General features: G+C 28.0%; 2 protein-coding genes across 3 annotated transcripts in view; both read right to left on the reverse strand.

Moving 5' to 3' along the window:
- Positions 1-340: 340 nt before the first annotated feature.
- On the reverse strand, positions 341-18872 carry pkaap (A-kinase anchoring protein pkaap). 2 transcript variants are annotated; one of them, XM_067051663.1, is made up of 9 exons: positions 18758-18872; positions 18439-18672; positions 17938-18367; positions 15484-15607; positions 11425-11561; positions 5476-5793; positions 3729-3805; positions 2634-2686; positions 341-1087 (listed from the first exon to the last, which is right to left on the reverse strand). In XM_067051663.1, exons 2-9 carry the CDS (start codon positions 18581-18583, stop codon positions 992-994), a joined length of 1380 nt encoding a protein of 459 aa, XP_066907764.1. In that variant the 5' UTR covers positions 18584-18672; positions 18758-18872; the 3' UTR covers positions 341-991. The 2 variants fall into 2 exon arrangements, with proteins under 2 accessions (XP_066907764.1, XP_014270675.1); XM_014415189.3 differs by lacking the exon at positions 18758-18872 and having other exon boundaries at positions 18439-18748.
- An 8-nt stretch (positions 18873-18880) lies between these two features.
- Positions 18881-20867, reverse strand: part of LOC106677331 (uncharacterized) — a 21728-nt gene continuing 19741 nt past the window's right edge. The window contains exon 23 of the mRNA XM_067051660.1: positions 18881-18998. Coding sequence (XP_066907761.1) covers positions 18986-18998 — 13 coding nt within the window. The 3' untranslated portion in view covers positions 18881-18985. The remainder of the gene's footprint in view (positions 18999-20867) is intronic.

The following is a 20867-nucleotide window of genomic DNA, read 5'->3' on the forward strand; positions in this document are numbered from 1 at the left end:
CTATAACATAAAAACTAGGGTGCATTACTGCATAAAAATCTGGTCTCGTGTTTATAATAGACACAATTAAATAGTCATTAAGAATTAAGAGATTCATTTCATTAACTATCAATCTTTTTCAAAACCGATAAAACATAAAGTATTTGTCATGTAGAACAATAAAATTTAAATAGAAGAACTTTTCAACTTGTTTTAAAGAAGAAAAAAACAATAAAAATATTTACACAATACAAAATTAAACCTAATAGTAATTTACTTACAAGATAATGTAATTGCTTCTCTTTACAAAAATATTTAATTTAATATTTATTTTGATATAAATAGATAACTCTACATAAAACACACTTATTCATATAAGTTTATTAATACAATAAAATATAGACTTATATACAAATTAGTCAACACAAAGCATGGCAATATACAACAGTGAGTCTTTGAGACACATTTGAACAGGTCGGTAAATTATATTTAAAAGAATAACATAAAAGCACCAATATTTGTGTTGTATATATATTTTTATTTACATGTATAACTTTATCAGATCCCTCTTTTCCTTTTACTCCCATTCTTTACATCTTAGATGACATGTGATATTGGTTCCCATGTAATCGTATTACATTATTCACTATAACAGTTTTTGATAATAAACTTAACTAATGGATGTTAATAATATCCAAATCTACACCTACTTCTCATTCCAGTTATCACAGAAAATATGCTTAGTAACATAAAGTAGATTGAGAAAAAAGAATGTATCTTCAAATATAGACTTTCAATTGTGTTATTTTTTTTTTTTTTTTTTACAGTAACACATCTTTACTAACATTCACCCTGTCATTTTGCTTATATTTATAATTTTCATAAATATCCACTGAACTGGATCAGGTTAAAATAAAGCCACCATTAAGACCTTACATATTAATGGGTATAGAGAGTACTTATCTACTGACTAGATGATAAAGAACAATATAACTGCACTAGGAATCACTAGCTATAAATCTTCGTCCGATTGAGAGGTTCCCATTGTAATACTTGTTATGTCTTTTACAATCATTTCAGCAACTCTCCACGCCATTTCTTCTTGTGCCTGTAATGAGTCCAACAAAGATTAGTAAATAAAAGAGTTTTATAATTAAGATATAACAATCTGAGTTAACTTTATAAATAATTATTATTTTCCAAGAAAATATTAGGTGTGCAAGAAAGTTCAGTTCGTTTTAGTTATAACAAGTATGCGTATATGCATTTGACGAATATTGGATATATACTCTCTCTTTTGATCACTGGATGTGAACATACTGACCTAGCGAATAAATTAAAATGAAGATGACTCATGTTAGTGTTAAGTGAAACATGATTGTGTACCCAGGGCTAAAATTTCATTTATGCCACGGTAATTTGTACAAATTTCAAATTCAGAAATTTATATCAATAAATCATCACACTATCAAGTGTGGGGTGAATGAAAAGATTCTGACGACATAAAATTTACCAAAAACGAATTGAACAAAACTTAAAATAGATGATTTCGACATTTCTGATAAGCCACATTCCGGGTGACCATCTTTGTTCGATAACAATACTGTCAATATCATGCAAGAGCAAAATCTTTTTTCCACAACACCAGAAATTACCGAAAGACTTGATTTAGCTCAACTAATTCAGACCACATTCAGAAACAAGGATTGGTGAGGAAATATTAGAGCCTCATTAATTGTATTACAAAAATATGAATGATCGAGTCATCATAAGCACATCTCTGCTTTCGTAGAACAATAGCTAACCCTTTATGGACCAGATGATTACTAGAGATGAAAATTGGATTACCTAAGAAAATATCATAGGAAAAAGAGCATATTGTGAACCTGGAAAACCTGCACCCTGCATCTCTAAACCGAAGTTAAGTTTCAATTAGAGAATGTTGTGCAATGGTGGGACATTCAAAGACCAATACATTCTAAGCTGTTGCAACCGAATGAAAAGCTAAATTCTGAGAGGTACTGTCAGCAACTGGATAATTTAAAAACAATACTCCAAAAAAGCGGCAGGCGATGTTCAATAGGAAGGAAATCTTCATGATAATGCCAGGCCACATATTGCTTTGTGGACTCGTCAGAAACTAATTGAGCAAGGCTGGGAAATACTGTCACATCATTACATCCCGGAACTAGTACCCTCTGATTATCACTTGTTTCTGTCCTTACAAAATTTTTGCAGGGCAAAGATTCAAAAATGGAGAAATCAGACAAGCATTGGTTCAATTTTAGCCTCTAAGGATAAGGCATTTTTAAAAAATGAGATAAACAAATCAGCCATAAATGATGATGGCAACATAAAATTCAGTGAAGTTTATTCAAGATACGAAAAATTAATTATTTTGTTTCATCCTACAAAAGGACAGAACCCTCAGTAATGAAAGGAGTAGTTGAGTTTATTCAAGTCACCTTTACTTTGCTTTACTTTCACTTTTGGGTGATAGTACTGACATGAATAGCAATTCAAGTACCCAAGCAGATATTTAACAAATCCATTGGCATTTTCAATGAATGTTATAGCTCAGATGTTGTCAACACCTCAGAATACATAGTAGACTTATTCTTAAAATATTAAAAGAAAAATAAATGTTTACTTACCTTATGCTCATCTTTATTCAAAATAAGCTTCACAACACGGCTGATACGAGATTCTATAAAAAAAAAAAAAAGGTTATGATAAACATAGAAACTTCATAATTAATCTGTAATTATTGCATTATATTTCTTTTCCATTTTCATTTCTTCTTTGGATGTTTGTTTTAAATACTCCCTAAATATTTTTTAAAAAATGTAAAATTCTAGACTGTATTGTATAACTGATCTAGAGTAATTGAAACCTAGCTTGATGCCTCATTCATATGACTAAAATTTCTTTCTATTTTTACAATTATTAATCGATACAACTATTGTATATATTGTCAGCTTAGTCGTAAAAGTGATTAACTGCTATTCTTTTCAACATCACTTGATCACTTTTACCCTTAACCTGACAATATTTATAGTTTATAACTATTCAATACTTCATTAGTGTAAATCCAAATATATATCCATGCATTATTTTAAAAATTTTAATCTTCACATAATTTACAATTAATATGATACATTATTGGCATTAAATTAAAATAAATTATGCATAAACTTAATACTGTACTAGGGGGAAAAAAACAAAAGAAGACAATTAACAAGTTCTGAACATAACATTTTAGATATACATTTCTTAAAATTTTTAAAAATTAAAATTAAAAGACAAAATCTTTAAATTGTATTTTTTTAGTAAATCAAAAAATATTAATTTAAATATTTAAAATACTTAAAAGATTTTTAAATGAAATTACATATTAATTAACCGAGTAGCTCAGTTACAAACATGGTCAGGTCCATTTTTTTTCACAAATTGAGTTAGACTTTGTTTCTGTCAGATGATTTCTATAAAAATGGCCAGCACCACAAATGCTTAGTTTCAATTACAGCCAGGTGTAGTCGAGCCCATCACCGTAGAGTATTCGGACCATGTGACCATAATAAATAAACTTTACTAGACCTTTGCTAGAGTATTTACTATTTTATTTGAATTTTCAAGATGAAATACTTTTTTTTTTTCAATTTTCTAAAAACTGTTACTAAGTGCAAATGACTGTATTTGTAATAACTGTACAACTCAAATTAAGTAAATATATTGAATTACTAACTTACCAGTTTTTTTATCAGGCTCAGGCTCAATATCCGTTTCATATCTTCCGAGCTGGTCTATTCTTCCAAAACTTAGTCCACTAAATTTTAAAAAAATAATTATCACTAAATTTCTAAGAGCACATTATATACATGCATATTTTTATGTATATGTATTATTAGTAAATCCCCTATTATCATAAATCATAAATTATGTTATAAACTTGGGAATATTGCTTCTTTGGTAACTGTTTTATATACAACAAAGTGAAAAGTTTTTGAGCCGAATTTTGGGAAAAATTAATTTTACGAGTACTTTATACATAAATTAATTTTACTAGTACACATTATAGAGCGTAAAGTATAAATATAATCGAGGCAAACAAAAACAATTCAACACTTTTGTTTTCTGTAAAAATAATAAGTATTTCATTATTCTTTTTCTTGTTTTTAAATAAATTTCAACTAGTAAAATTTAAATTTTCATTAAAGTAACTGAGCATAATTCATCAAAGATGTAGCTATTTTCCAATTGTTTCGTAATGATAAGTGAATGCTATATAGACTTAATTTAAGAATTAACCATTAGTAATGGCTATATTTTGAAATCACTAATCTTCAAGTTTAAATACTTAATTACACACTTAAACTTTTTGTGTTGGGTTAAGAGGGGATGTAAACAAAAGGTTATGTCCAAACCATACATCCCATTTTAAAGAACTAATCTAATGTTTTCCCTAACGGGAATAAGTGTAATTTGTTTAAAATAATACAAAAAACAAATTTCCTTCAGTTTCTTAAAACTCTAAATAAAAAAATTCAGTTTTATTGTTCATTTAACCTCCATAATGTCATAGCCCGCTTTTACTCCCTTCATTTTACAGGGAAAAAATACTAAACTCAGTAAAATTCAGACCAATTTAAAATTTAGGGGGGACAGGTTTCATGGCCCTTTAAGTTGTTTAATTTAAGCTCAAGAAAAATGAAAAGCATTAATGCTCTTATCCTTTTTATTTGGGGGAGAAGGGGGTAGGGAAAGAGTAAGAGCCTACTTGTGTCTAAATAGAAACCTTTAAATTTTTTAAACACAAAATAAATCGACTAATTATTTTTTAGGTCTTTTTTGTACAGAGGAATAGTGTGACATATTTATTGATGCAATTTGAAATCTCCCCACCTTCAAAATTAAATAACCAATAGCCCATTGGTTCCCTAACTGGGTGTCGCGATGAAAAAAGTTTTGGAACCACTGCAATACTCTACTAAAGTCAAACTTGAACTTTAACATTTTAGTCTGGACTTGCCCAAATTTACCTCATAATATAATGTTTTATACATAAATAAAAATAAGATTTTTCTAGTCCTGTGCCTTTAAATATACATATACAAGTATAAGAGAAGTAATATATGAATGAAATCTAAGATAAAGATCTAAATGATTGTCATGATATAATTGAAAGTTACTGAGAATGAAATGAGGAGAAAGGGAATTTATTCTTAGGACTATACTATGCTTGATCTCAAATTGTATGATATATTGAATAATCTTGATGATATTATCTCTGCTATTCCTCTTATTTAGTACTTATTTTTTAAATAAAAAAATTAAACTTCATTAACGGCAACCTTACATTTAATTTAATTATGCAGTTATTTCTAGAATTTTATGAAGTCAGCGTATTTTAACTGAATGTGGAAATTTAAAACAAATAGGCAAATAAAAATAGAAAAAATAATAAATAAACAAACCCAAAACTAAATTGGAAAGTACCTGTTCTGTTTCCTTCGCCTCCAAAGTAGATCAGGTTCGCACGGAAGACTAGAATCAGTGCCACCATCAGTGACTGATGAAGCAGGGGACGATGAACGAGGCTGAGAAGAAGACATCACATCAGAGAGGAGCGACAAGTACTGATGAGAAGAGAGAAAAAGTCTCAAATAAACAGATCGTAAAAAATCTTCAACTAAACAAACGGCAGGTGTGAGACAAGTAGGAGCAGTTTCTGTCTCTCCACAGATTCCTTCTTCTACGGCAAACCTCACTTTATCATTTATACCCAAAGGAGACGTGGCTTGAAGAGAAAGGTACCTAGAAAAATAACATTTCATTAATAGCAAGCAATATATCATGTACAAATCAATAAAAAATAAACCAGTACGAGAAGCTACATAGCCCATCAAAATAACACATCACCTAGATCAAGAAACAGTAATATCTTATCAGGTTATGAACTCATAATTAGTGAGTGGGTTCAGTGGAACAGGTGTTTTTTGATAAGCTATTTTTTTAAAAGGACAGGAAAACGCACAACAAATAGTCCATAGTAATAACATTTAAATATATATGAACTTTTTTAACCCACATTAATAAATCTATGTAAGTCAAAATAAATAACTTGAAAACACAAAAAGGTGGAGAACAAAAAGCTGATTTACATGTGACATTTTCAATTGTCGTAGAAGGAATAAATATACATCTAAAAAAATATATACATTTATAGATAAAATATATGCATTTTTAAACATACTAGTGCAGCACAAAAAGTGAAATAGACGAGTACTTATAAATTATCTTTAAAATTAAAGTTTAAACCGAATAAAGGAAAATTAATAGTAATTCAATAAAATTTAAATACAGTAGGACCCCACTTATCCTACCTAGACAGTAACAAAGAGACTAATGTACAAGTAGAGATCATGTAAATCTGGAGTGTATAAAAGAAAAAAAAGCAATATTAAATTAACATAATAACATTTGTTTGTTTTTATATTTTCCAAGATCTGTTGGAGTACCTTCCTTCTTGAGATCCATAAAATCTTTTCCCATTCCTTTGTCAAGACATTTCACCCATGAATGTTATAATTGATCTTGAGATTGTTTTAGAAACAAGTAGCATTGCTTTTCATGATAGGTTTCAAAACTGTAATATTTTCTGTATTGCAAAAAGGCATCTGTAACCTGCAACAATTCTTTCTTTTGTTTTCTATTTATTTTTGTTTTCAAGTCATTTCTTCCCATCATTAAAGCCCCTAAGTTATTGAATTGTACAAATTACTTTACAGTTTTTAATAGTAGTCACAAAGTTAGTTATTTTGTTTTGCTTTACCAAAAATTAGTTTTTTTCAGCACTTTATTCACTTAATTAGTTTCTTTTTACCAATAGTTAATCCGAGGATTCTGTTATGTGGAGTTCTAATATATGTTCCAATTAGAGATTTTATATCAGATAGTCAGAACACTTATATTTCAATAAGAATGTGCGATCATAGGGGAGGGGGAGGGGAACCCACTTCTACTTGCAGTCACTTAACATAACTTAATACCCACACTGTTCTTTTAAAAATATAAATTTACAAAATATTCTTTTAATAAATCTATGAAATCAGCCCTAAAGGCTGAACCAAAAACTTCAATTCACATTAAATTATAAACAGCATGTTTAAATACTAAGTGCCTCGTATGATTGAAGTTGAATTTATTAGAGCAATTTCAAATAAAATAGGATACATGATTTAATTTTAGCATATAAATGATTTTTAGTTTTTAATAGTTAACACAAAGTCAGTTATTTTGTTTTGTTTTACTAAACTTAAGACTTTTCTCATCACGTTATTCAGTAATTTCCTTTTTACAACTGGTTAATACAAAGAACCAGTAAAGTGGGGTTCTACTTTATATCCATTTACATAAATAGAAAAATATATATCTTTTTTCTTCTATACTTCTTTCAATGACTTTGTTTTTGGTCCTTACTTAGATTATTACTATAGATATAATTACAAATTATAGGTATCTACCAAATATGAACAAGTAAATAAATAAATAAAAGGAAATCACATAAAATATTAATAACTAAAACAAGGAAATATTATGTAAATGTACCTATATGATGAATGATACATTCATTGGTAAACACATTACACTAATTGAAAAATAAACCTAACAACTCTGAATTTATTATTTAATTAAAAATTAAATGAAGATAACTAAATACCAAATAATGAATTATAAAATTATAATGCAACCTAAATTCTATCACCCAAAAGGTAACTTGCAGTGTCTAATAAGCCTCCTTATCATCAACAGGAGATAAGATAGGTTATTAAGCGATCAGATACTTCAAAATATTGGAAATATGAACTCATATTTTGGACAAAAACTTTCAGTAAATAAATAAGTACTTCTTTTGTGAACAGTGAAAAATGTTTTTTTTTTTTTTCTTCTTCTTTATTAGGTATCAGATTTAAGAAATTACTGCCATAAAACCATCCAAAATATTACAGGTACATATACAAATGAATACATAATTATTTTAATTTAAACTATAATATATAAATCACTAAATGGAATATTCAACATAGGCATCAAAAAGATAATGTATTAATTTATTCATTTAAAAATATTCTGCATCTTCAAATACAATTATAAGTTTAAGACTTGGTGTTGGTGTTGTGGTTCATTTTTCAAAAAATGATATGGCATATTATTTTTTTTTAAATAAAACTATAATATTTAAATTTCAGAAAACAGTTGTCATTTATATTAATTAGATATGCCTATGTTATATTGATGTATATTACATTTTACATTACATATGCTCAATATTATACCTTAAATCTAGGTATGCCTATAGAATGTTGGCTTATCTAACAAGAAGAATATAAAAATGTCAGCCTCTTCTAAAGATGTTAGTCAATAAAATCCATCAACCATTTAATATTTATAAATAATGAAAAAAATGCTGTAAACTTGGTTATTGAAATAGATTATTTACTATATCAGTAAATAAAAAACAATAAAAAAGTTTTTTGGAATCGTTATACCAAGCCTAAAAAAAAAAATTAAAAACTGGCTGACAGTATTTCAAGAAAATTATTCATCTTAACTATCATTCAAACCACTCCTATATACCAGATATCAAATGCAGCAAGAAATCAAATTTCAAAATCAATAGTAGTAACAGATAATAATCATACCAAAAATATTTTCAAAAAAATATATAAATAAAATTCTGATCAACAATATTTACCCGTAGAAAATAATCAATAAACTACAGTATAAATGCTTAAATAATGAAAACTGAACAAATGAAGATAATCATAACAAAGAATTACAAGTAATACTCAAATTAAGAAAAAGAAAATCTAACAACTGATTATTTCAGTAAAACAAATAATGTTGAAGAAAGTTTTTTTTTTATTTATATAAAAAATATAGAACAATATTATGTTCATAAATTAAACAAAATAAATTTCTAATTAAATAATTAATATACACAGAAGCTAATAATAATCCTCAAAGACACAAATCCCAATATTTAGCAATGAGACTAAAGTACAGCAGTCCAGGCTCAACCTTGTAATAAATAAGACATATTACAGGTAATTAAATTTATTGATGAATGCAAATTACAGATAATCAAATTTATTAATGAACAAAGTTAAATCTAAATAAAAAATATATATGTAATAATATAAAAAAAAATATTTCAATTTTACAGATAGCAAATATTTAGGACGATACGTAATAAGAAATAAACGTTTGATATAATTTAATTGATATCAAATAAATAAAATGAAATAACAAAAACAAAGTTATGGATAAAAATATAAAAGTGATGAGAAGACAAAAAATAAAATATTCCTCTCAGTTATATAAAAAAGTTTTTATTGATCACCGATTAATATTTTATTTTACAAATAAGGTGGAATAATAAAAATAGATTGTAAAAAATTGAGTTTTCATGTGATTAAGTTGTTTCATTTCATCGAGTTATGATTTGTAAAATGAAGGTTGTCCCGCTGTTAGGTAGACAGGGAGGGGGTACCCTCCTAGCACAGTAAAAACTTTAATTTCTGATAAAAAATTTGGTGATTTTTATAACTGAAAATGATAGACATACATTACACAAAAAATTTAAATTATGTTATATTTATATTTATACTGTTTTTTTTAATGCTAATTCATATGTAACATAATTTTTAAATGTTTAATGTTGAAAATGAATAATAAGAGCTCAAAATGTTCAATATAATAAAGGTTTAAAGAAATGTTAAGGATTGAACTTCTCTTTCAAATAATTAATAAAACAAATCATTTCTGTAACAGCCGTAGAAGAAAGTTACTAGCAGAGAAGTTCTTGTTTCCATTCTTAAAACATAGACTTCATAGTGTGATCAGCACATGTGTACAAACAGTCCCATTGAAACACAGACTGAAGTTAGTACTTATTCAACGGATATGTATAAATCAATTTAATCTAATCTATCCTGGCTTAGCACACTCATTTCTCTCTAGACAAAAAAAAATCAACTGTATATTGGAGAAAAGTGATTTGAATGGCACTTTATGTGTCTATTCAACTCCGAAACAGATGGCATTAGCCAGAGAATAAAACAAATGATAAGAGCATGATGCTAACTACAATGTCACTTAAGAATATTGTTATGTGGAGAATCTCCTAGGCTCTTCTTGGCCTGTTATAGGACTCATGTATTTTTTTAAAATCTGTATTTCAGTTTGGATATACTAAGCTCAATAAATTATAGATAAAAATCAAAGTTGTTGTGCACATGAAAATTGGAAATAAAATTAAAATCTCAATTAAATTCAAAATTCTTTTGAAATTTAAAAAATGTAAAAGTAAAACTTTTTTCAGTAAGAAATTCTTTTCAGTTTCAATTATAATTCTATATTCCTTCAAAAAATCTCTTATAATTATTATAAATGGGCATAAAGATAAAATTTTTATTATTTTCAAAAATTTATATAAGTTCCCCCCTCTTTGGCATACACATTTTGCAAACTGATTTCAAATATAGGAGTAGAAATATCTTATATTATATCAAATATCTGACTATTTGATATAAAATATCTAATTCAAAAATACATTAGAAATCTGTATAACAGGCTCCTCAAATTAGCTCATGGGTAAAAGAAAATAAACGAGTACATAAAGTGCTGATAAAACACTAATTTGGAAAAACAAATAAAATAACTGACTGTGATTACATTTAAAAACTAAAAAATTACTCATATGCTTAAATTAAATTGTTTATCTTATATCTTTATTTTAAATAGGTCTAATAAATTCAATTTCATCAAATGAAGCATTTGGTCACAAAATATGGTACCTAACATTTACTGTGAAATGAAATTTTTGGTGATATCTGATCCTTCAGGATTGAAAAGAATTTTTAGGAAATTTATGTTTTTAAAACAATAATGTTCGTAAGTTAGGGTAAATAATCGCAGATAGAAGGTAAAACATAGTAATTAACAAACAATTTAACACTAAAAAACTTTTCATTTTTTTAGTTACCATGTTTTACAACCGAGTACCTCATTTATTAATATAAATATTAAGTTTTCTATTGTATTTAAATGTTTATTTAACATATGAGTTAAATAAATATTGCAGTTTTTTTTCTTTTATACACTTCAGATTAACTGACAGTCCTACTTAACTGGTGATGTTTCGGTCCTAACTAGAATGGATAAACGGGTTTTTCTACTTTACTTGGTTAAAAAAAAAATACAAACATTGAGTGATTGAATTTTCACTATAAAAATATAAATCAACATAGATATTGAAGAGAACTAAAACCATGGAAGTCACCTATGAATAACTATCTAGCCAAAATTAGAACAGAATACATGATAAAATAATTATAATGTTTTTAAATAAAAATAAAAGATAAGCTTTAACAAATTACTAACTTATCATAAATAAGTATTGCATCATTTTGAATCTGAGTAGTATCCACTGAATCCTTTTTTGAACTGTATTGCCTTTCAAAATTGGTGGCCGCTAACCAAAATTCTATCACACATTCACATCTCTCCTGCTCTAAAAACTAAAACAGAAATCATGAACTCATCAAGAACTTAAATATTTTAAACATAGAATAAATGAAATGCCTGGTTAAACATTTCAAACCAAGTTACACAAATATATATATATACTTTTTTGTAATTGTTTCCATTACTTTACCATCGTACATGGTATAAGCTAATTTGTTGGACAAAAGTACTTTAAAACGGTATACTACATAAATGATTAAGTAAAGTTTATACATTTATTTGAACATTTTAACAAATATTGAGTAGACAATTGAAAAGAAAAGTAGTAATAAATAAAAATTGTCTCCATAATTCAAGTAAATATGGTTTCTTTATTATTTTTTTGTTTAATCTGTGATAAGAATTTATTTCTTAATAGATTATTTAAACTAATTCTAGCATAAACAAATCATTAAAATTAATATTAATAATAAGTTATAATCAGTAAAAGGGGAAATTGACATTTTTTTTTAAACTGATATTTTTTTCATTTACACCAGATTTTCAGACAGAGGATGGCCACCTAATAGGATGGCTATCACCCCATCTTGCACGACAAAGGGTCCTGTCAGGAATAGTTTCTTTTTATAATAACAAAGAAATTACATTGCAGCTATTTAAGAAACCATAATGAGGATTATTAACCAACACGTCTACCTTAGTTACTTCAGAAATGCTCATACCAGATCATATGATCAAATCAAAAACTACTATTTACAAGAGGTCTAAGTATTTAGTGACAATTCTTGTGGTATGTATGCGTGAATTATACTGTATCAAAATGAACTGTTCACAAATAAATCTAGCAAACGGGATCATAGCCTCTAGGAAAACTTCTTCAATGTAGCTCCAGTCAGATACAGCAAAGGTATTTATGAAAATCAGTTAAGTACAAGTGTGGTGCTTTAGTCCTCCCTAAATCGTCAATGATAGCCTGGAAACGCTGTGCCTTGGGAAGAGTACATTAAGTGAATCACTCTCCATATTGTCTCCATACTCTGCTTATACTGAGTAGTATAGGGTAAAAAGATATTCCTGTTAATAACACCATTCTCCAAAGTTGGTCAGCAAATAATTACTTTTCTTTACAATTCCTATCCAGGAGTTCAGGTCCAGCTATGGGACACCTTGCTCAGACTCTTTTGTAAGGTGCTTAAGCTAAGATGGGTTTGTTAAGCTATTTGAAGCCTTTTCCAGACCTCAGGGGCAGTTAGATGAAAATTTCTCAATATTGAGGCAATGAAATTGATCATCAGATCGAATTGTAGACCACAGACGGCCACAGCCTATCCTCAGATCTTTCTTATTTGTCTTCCAGAATTGCTAGAGAGTCATGAACAATGAACTTTCCTACATAAAACAAAGCTACTATGTATGGAATGCTCCAGCCTCTCTATAGGTTACATTTTCATTCGAAAGAACCATTATCCTTGACCAGAATAGATAAAGGATGTTTGCTAATGACAAATACCACATGGTTAAACAGTTGTTAAAAGATACAAAAACTTATTTACAGTTGAGGAGAAATAAGTGCGGTAAAGCAGTTTCAAAATAAATGAGTGGTTATTTCTTCCTACATTGATCCTAAAGAGGTAATTTTAATGTACATATTCAAAGCCTACTCTGAACTAACTAAATCACCCACAAAAACAGATAAGCTACTCACAATCAGTCTTTGAAATCATAACTATTAAGCACCATTTTTTTTTGTTCTGCTGAATGTATATAAACATACCTACAGAAATATCTCTCCCCCCCCCCAATTAAAAAACACAAACAAACTAAATAAAAAAATAAAGCCAACAAGAAATTACTTAAGCTGCCCATCTCTGTTTTGTGAGTCAAGGCAATATTTTTAATAAACTTAAGCAAGTCAGTCTTAAATTGAGTACAACTAACTTCGCACTGTCTAATTTAAATACAAATTTGTGTATGTCTGTAATTATATAATGTAATATGAGGTATAAATCCATGTAAACTAGGTAATTTGGTGGAGGTACCCCATCATATTTGGTCTCATGTTTTGATAAAAATTGATAAACATTAAATCCCTCCTAATACAGTGGCTATTTTCCCTATATTTTTTATAGCTATAAAATTAGGTCTAATTTGGTCAGTCAATTGACCATGAATGTCTGAATTATTAAGAAGTCCAGTAAAATTTTGTAATTTAAATTTAAAGAGATATGTAAAAGCAAAATTTTGTTCGGTTCACAATGGGATTTTATAATTTAAAATAAAGTTCCTCCTTTAAAAATCTATGAATAATTAATAAAGAAAATGAAAAAATAAATGTCAATTAACTAAAAAAAAAATGTATAACAATCCAACAAGTAATAATAAAAATAAAAATATTCTCTAAATGGAAATTAAGGAAATAGTCACTGTATAGAACATTTCTATAGGCTTGTCACTGATAACTCACCAAATATATTAAAATAGTACTCTGAGGATTTTTAAATTTATTATCTACCTTAGAGAAGAAAATAATAAAGGAATAAAGACTTTTTACAGCAACAATAAATTTAGTTTTTTGAGAAAATTAAAATAATTAATCTATATAATAGATATAGAACAGATTTTTTAAAATAGAAAATTAGAATAGACAAACAATTAAAAAATAGGAATACCATAAATCCATAGAGGTGTTGGGGAGTTATCAAACCACACACTGTTCCCACTAATTAAAATTCCATGACCACAATAGAATGATAAATACATTTATAATGTTATATAACAATTAAATGCAAATGAATTTTATCCATGGATATAATGGAATAAATTATCATAATGTAGCATTATTTTCATCAATTCACATTTCTCAATTTAATATTGTAAGAACAGAGCAAAATAAAATACACTAAAATCAAGCTAAAATGTGTGTTTACATAAGTGTGAGTAAAATGTATTTATTATATTTTCCTAAGAACTTGAGCACTTAAAAAAAGCATTTTCTTGTCTATTTAAACATTTAAAGGGATTCCTCAATTCTTGGTGTACGGTTTGTAATATAAAGCTGGGGAAGGGACAAATGTGTAATGTGTCTTTCCACTAGTTAAAATGAGATCACTTAAAGCTGAGTCAATTCAATTTTCTTCCGTGATAACTTCACCATACTAGTGGAAGCTGACATTATTACATAGCTTCTGATATTTATCTTTTAAAACCCCTATTCCAAACTCTCGATCTTTCAAGGAAAAGTGGATGTATATTCAATAGAATATAGATGTAACAAAGATATTTTATTAGTATATGAATATCATTTGCACCGAAGATACCATAAACATAAACAATATCAGTACATTGAATTGTAGTGATTGAACCATTTTATTTTCCTCTAAATTTGCCAATTAATCAGCTATGATAACAATGTATCTTAATTATGATTATTAAAAACTAGTTCATTTCATTTTTCATTGATAAATAGATTTAAATACCTGCTGGATGCAGGGGAGAAAAATTATAGTCTATAGCTTTCAAATTTGAGTTATCACTGCTATTTTTTTAGCATAATGAAAGTTTTGTGAACATAACTATTCATTCGTTTGATAATATGAACAGAGTCCTTGGTATTACAAAAAAAATGATATGCACTATTGTGAAAGAAAGGTAGATTACTATTTACTTAGTTACGAATTATTGAACACAACAAATAAAATGTGACTTTGATCATTTTTCCTCTGTACTTTAAAAAATATTTTCTAAGGTATATATGACCTGCTGTAATCCTGCAATTGATATAGATAGAACCTGTGTTTAAAAAAAAACACACTTGAGATGACTTTCTTTACAAGTTGTATTTTTTCCTAAAAATATCGTTAAATATGTAATATAACATTCTTCATTATTTGTCTAAGAAACATGTGTTATAAATATAAGAGATGGAAGCGATTATTAGAAACAAAAATCACAAATAAATCTAGATAAAATTGTTACCTCAATAAAACTGTTCAAACAAGCATCGTTATATAATACATCGCTTAGAGTCATTTTACCACTAGTCATAATTTCTATTTGGTATTTGCAGTAACAGTCACTGTGTAGGAAATCTACCCAAACTCTGAAAAAAAAATTAAATGGATTAATACAAAATTAGTTAATCCTTTTAAGAGATGAAATAATAAAGTATAAGGTTATAAAAAAGCTTTAAAAGTAAAAATTTAAAAGATATAAGTTAGGTAAAGTAAATTATTGATACAATATATCAGTAATTAAGTATTATTTCTGAAAAAAAATTTAACCTAAAGAATTTAGGACCTATTTAGGAGTTCAATTCACAATTCTTTTTAGAATTTGATCACTTGAACTCGAGTAAGCGAATAAGTGAACACTGAGTTTATTCTCAAAAGAATGTTAAAGAAACTGTACAAAAATTATCTTTAAAAAAAAAAGAAGAAAAAGAAAAACAAGCTAAAGAGGTAAAAATATAGGAATATTTAAATTTCATTTATATGTAAAATTGTACTACTGATGAAAATAAAATAAGACAATCACCAACCGAATCTTTAATGGAAATAAAATTGCTTTCTTGATTTTTCTTCAAATTTCTATTTCACCTTTTTGATTGTCAAGGTAGGAAAAAATTCTTCAAATATGTAGTGCAAAACATTCAAAAATGTTTTAAACAAATTACAGTTAAGTTATTATAAAGAAACTTTTGTGAAGTTAATAAAATATATTAAAATGATCCTTTTTTAACTTGAAAGATAAATGATCAAGACTTTTCTTCAACTTATGTATAGCTAAATAAGCTTAAGCATTTTATAAAAAAAATAGAAGCAATCAGCAGTACAAAGTAAAAATTATGTAACTTCAGGCAGGAGGACAGATATTAGTACACTGCTTGGTTCGTAGTTTTATTAGCTGTTGACTCTTTGTTTTGAATAATGCTCATTGTCAATGTAATGTCCTAACACAGAAAACACACTGTTATCCAGTAGATAGTTCGATCACTAACAACATGCCATGAATTAAGCTGTATTCTAACATCTGCCCTCCTCCCCAATCTTTTAGTGAATCCAAGAAAAAATAATTCTCACTCCTTTTTTGTATAAAATCAAGACAATATTATTTTTAGTAAATGATTTCCCGTAATGGGCACATTGTTAACAATAAATTATTTTCCTTGGAGATCTTTGGTTTTTAATATCTGTAACTGATATATAGCACATACCATGGTATTTCTGGCCACCCTATATAAAAGAAAACAGAATTTCTGTATGAATTAACAAAGTGAAATGTAGCAATGATTTAATTCATCACTTAAATAATATTCTATTTATGCAACAAACAACTGCCTAATAAATTAAAGCTATATCTATACCTTTAGTATAAAGAAAAATAGGTAAAGTGGTTTCAATTCTTTAAGGCCAACTAACTGAAAGCAAGGCAGAGAATGAAAGAGAATAGAGCCCAGTGAAAAACTCTGGAAGTAATGTTCAAAGCTAGGAGAAGGGAGAGATCCAGAAGCCATGGAGAGAACACAGTGAGAAAAGATGCTCGAGAGCTAAGCATTAAAAACTTGAAAGAGAATGCTAAGGATAAAGGAAGATAGAACAATCTTGTTATATAGGATAAAGGTCATATCAAGATGTAATGCCATGGGGTGTGTGAACTGAAGTGCAGAATCGTGTTACAAAATGTGTGTAAAAAAAAACCTATTCAAATAGATTTGGGTAAAGCATAAAATTTGTAAAGTTTGAGAAATACAAAAACAGCTAATTAGTTAATATAAAAATAAATTAACTATAAACAACAGCAGAACAAAAATGGTTCTCAACTTCAGTTTTAATCTTTTATGACAGAGGTTATCAACTCCATTAACTTTTATGTGCTTATTATCAGAAAACTCAAAATAGCTCTGCTTAGCAAATCATGAATATTTAAAATTTCTTTAACATCTTTCTTAATTCAAATTAGAAAAATCAAAATATTTTCAAAAATCCAATACATGGTAAAAAAATAAACAATTTAACATCTAAAGTATTTCTCAAGAGATTTATAAATTTTAAAAAAACAGACCAAGAGCAGTAATAAAAAGTAATTAGAAGATAACAAAAAATGCAGTAAGAAACAAATATTATCAAGAAAATATAATAGGAAGGTACTGATATCTAATCAATGACTTGATACTTTCTTTTTTTTTTTAAAGTAATAACTACACCATTGAGAGTAACTAATATAATGGATCACAAGTAGATGTAAACTGACAATAATTTAGTGAATCATCATATAAAAACTTGATTAGTGGTTCATTTGATCAAGATGATCATCATAAAAGTTACATTTTGAATAAGCAACTACTACTACTACATATCTAAACTTTTAAAAATGAGGAAACTAGTTCTAATTGTTTATCAACCCAATAAGCAATTTTCAATAATTCCTTACTCCTTTTTAATAAGTTGGTGTAGATATTCCCTCAAATTATCAAAACTGTAATAATCAAAATCCACGCTGCAGTATGCAGATTGTACTTCCATCCTTAGCTCTTCTGGTAAACGAACTCTGAATGGAGAATCATCACACAGGTACTGAGTAAATATCCTTTTAGGACTACTATGTTCATTAACACTTTTCTGGGAATATAAATCAACACTCTTGGAAGATTTTGATGGTGAACTAGCTGCACTTTGTGTTTGCTTAGGAGTACCATTGGAAATTCTAAATGGAATACTTTCAACTTCTAATAACAGGCTGAGTATATTTCCAAATCCATGGGCTTCCATGTACTGACTAAAGTAAGAAAGAGCCACTTTGTTATTAAAAACATCTTCCAAGTTTAAAGACAATCTCGACTTAGGCTCAGAAGGCAAGGTTTCTGAAAAACATCATAAGTTTTATTCAGAGAAATAGTTGTTATTTAGCAAAATAAGCAATTAAATTACATACGAATTTGTTCACAAGTGAAATGTGACAAAGGCCCAATAGATGTCACAAATTCCTGGTCCACAAAAGATTGAACATTTCCATTCTGAATCTTAACAGGAGATGAGTGAGGTGACTTTTGTTTATCTTTCCTCCAAAATTGCAGCATTCTAATTTACATTGAAAAGATTTATCAAAATCCTTCTTTACACATCTTACGATAAATTTACATCGGTCCACGGATTAATAACAGTAGACCTACAAAAAGTGAAATTGAAATATTTTAGTTAGAACATCATAACCTTACATATTGACATCAAACTGTAACCTTCCTTCAACGTACTGATGGGTCAGGAAGAATCAAGTGAAATTAATGAAGTATATTAAATTCAAATTCTTTTATTAATCAATATTTTCCTTTAAGTGACTTTACAATGATTTCCGATAAATTATTTACTTATCTGCTCAGTACTTAAAGGTTGTTTTATTTTATTATTTTTTTATAGAAGTTATAATTGAAAAACCTTATTAAAAACCATTGTTCATCCATCAGCCATTCTCAATTAAACTATCACTTTAGAAACCTGAAAAAAAAAAAGAATAAAGTTCAAGTTCTGAGAAATTCGTCTTTGACCTTATATAATCGTATGTTATACTAGGGTGCTACAGTACAAAACCCGACTTGGTTTGTGTTGAAAATACTGTTTCTGGATTTTCTATGAATTTTCAAAATTAAAAATCCTTTTACTTTGTCTTATGTGATGTATCATACACTAACATTTTATTTCTTTATCTTATTCAAGTTTTTTGCGACATTACTTAGTGCACGAACGGGTCCTCTCTCCCAGGAAGTTGAAAAAAAATTCTTTCATTAATATGTTTTTAATTGAAAAATAAATTTTACTTTAAAATTTAAGTTCTAATAGACAAGACAACCTTCAAAAAATCCCTTGGTCCGCTACTGCCTACTAGGACTAGTTGCATTTGTAAGATGGATATCCAATGGTCAAAATAGTTACTAATAGGCACTCAATTTTGTTGGTATTTATCCAGCATTTTGGTCATTATTTTCAAAGATGAATCATTATAATTGACAAAGAAAAAAAAATGAACACCACTACAAATTTTGAGGTTTTACGTTTCGATGTACGAAGAATTCGAAAATTAAAAAAAGCAAAAATCAGTAAGCCTTCCTCCATTTTTCTCCGAAACTACCGGTCCCACTTCAGAAATTAATAGGTTTATTCCAACAATAAATCTTTGAACTAGATAGCGCCTAGTTCAGGATTAAGGTACTGCTATGCTTGAATGATACTTAGTTCAGAATCGGAATCCCTCTCCTTGCTCAGACTCAGGAGCTGTATTGACCGTCAGAAACGATCCTGAACTTTGGGTTTGTATTGGGCAGATAAAATGCCCAACAGTTTGATTATTAGTATCCAAATTATCGGAACACGACATTTGTACTACGCATGTGTCTTCTAGTTTTCTCTTTCAAACCGTTTGTTGGAACAAACCTACAATTGAAAGTGTTGTATTTTGAGTAATTGCATTTACATTCCCTTACCCGGATTATACCATATAATATTTCTAAATGCTGCAGGAACATCATTTATATATTTGTACTTAGTGATCATAATTCGTTTCAAACTTGAGGACTTACTGGATTTACCTATCAGGCCCACTAGACCCAGATTTAGGGAGCATGAGATCGAAATATATTTTTTAAAATAACAGACAATTTTCATGATAAATTTTTAAATCTCCGTTTAATTGTATCTTTTAATGGTGTGATTATTGCTGATTAAAGTATATAGTTTTCCAATTAGTTAAAATAATGACGGAATGAATTGCGGGGAAATATTAGTGGGATCGAGTTTGAATGTAAAACTGTTGAATACTGTTCCAGAGAGGCTTGCTAATCAGGTCCTATGCTGTACAAACGTGGGCCATGTCAGCGTGACACCTTTCCTCTCGACCTAAAAAACATTGTTGTTGACCGTTTAGAACTTCCAGCTGGTTCCTTGTTATAAACTCTCAGAAACCCTGTGAACGTATTCTAGTAGTAAATATCTGACCATACGATTACGATCCTGAATCTTATAATGCCAAAAGGCAAAACAAGATAAATTGTAAATTTGTTTGTATATAATTTTCTTAGATTAAGTAAAATGTATATAATTGTAATTGTTTAAATATAAATAAATAGGAGGTAGGGGGAAAAAATACGATCCTGATAACCTATGATTGTCACCATGTCGATGTCTTCTTTAATGCCGCTAACGTCGGGTAGATACGCCAAAATTAGCTTAAAAACAGACAAAATCCATAAAAGTCGTTATGTAACTCCTTCGAGTTCCTACTTCCTCCTTCAAGAAGAAAGGAACTCGCAATTCCATCTACCAGATTAAAATTAAAGTTTAAAGTTACTAGTTTAGTGTTTTCTTTTTTTA

This window comes from Halyomorpha halys, unplaced genomic scaffold (genome assembly GCF_000696795.3).
Source record: "Halyomorpha halys isolate HHAL.00 unplaced genomic scaffold, Hhal_1.1 Scaffold94.1, whole genome shotgun sequence".
NCBI classification, from domain to species: domain Eukaryota; kingdom Metazoa; phylum Arthropoda; class Insecta; order Hemiptera; family Pentatomidae; genus Halyomorpha; species Halyomorpha halys.

Bases quoted from the DNA above. Each gene is read 5' to 3' on its own strand.
- pkaap (XM_067051663.1), bottom strand. From the start codon at position 18,583: ATGCTGCAATTTTGGAGGAAAGATAAACAAAAGTCACCTCACTCATCT. The intron at 18,368-18,438 runs GTATGTAATTTA...GATGTTTTTCAG, and splicing joins TTTCACTTGTGAACAAATTC to AAACCTTGCCTTCTGAGCCT. The intron at 15,608-17,937 runs GTAAGGAATTAT...TTTTTTTTTCAG, and splicing joins CACCAACTTATTAAAAAGGA to AGTTTGGGTAGATTTCCTAC.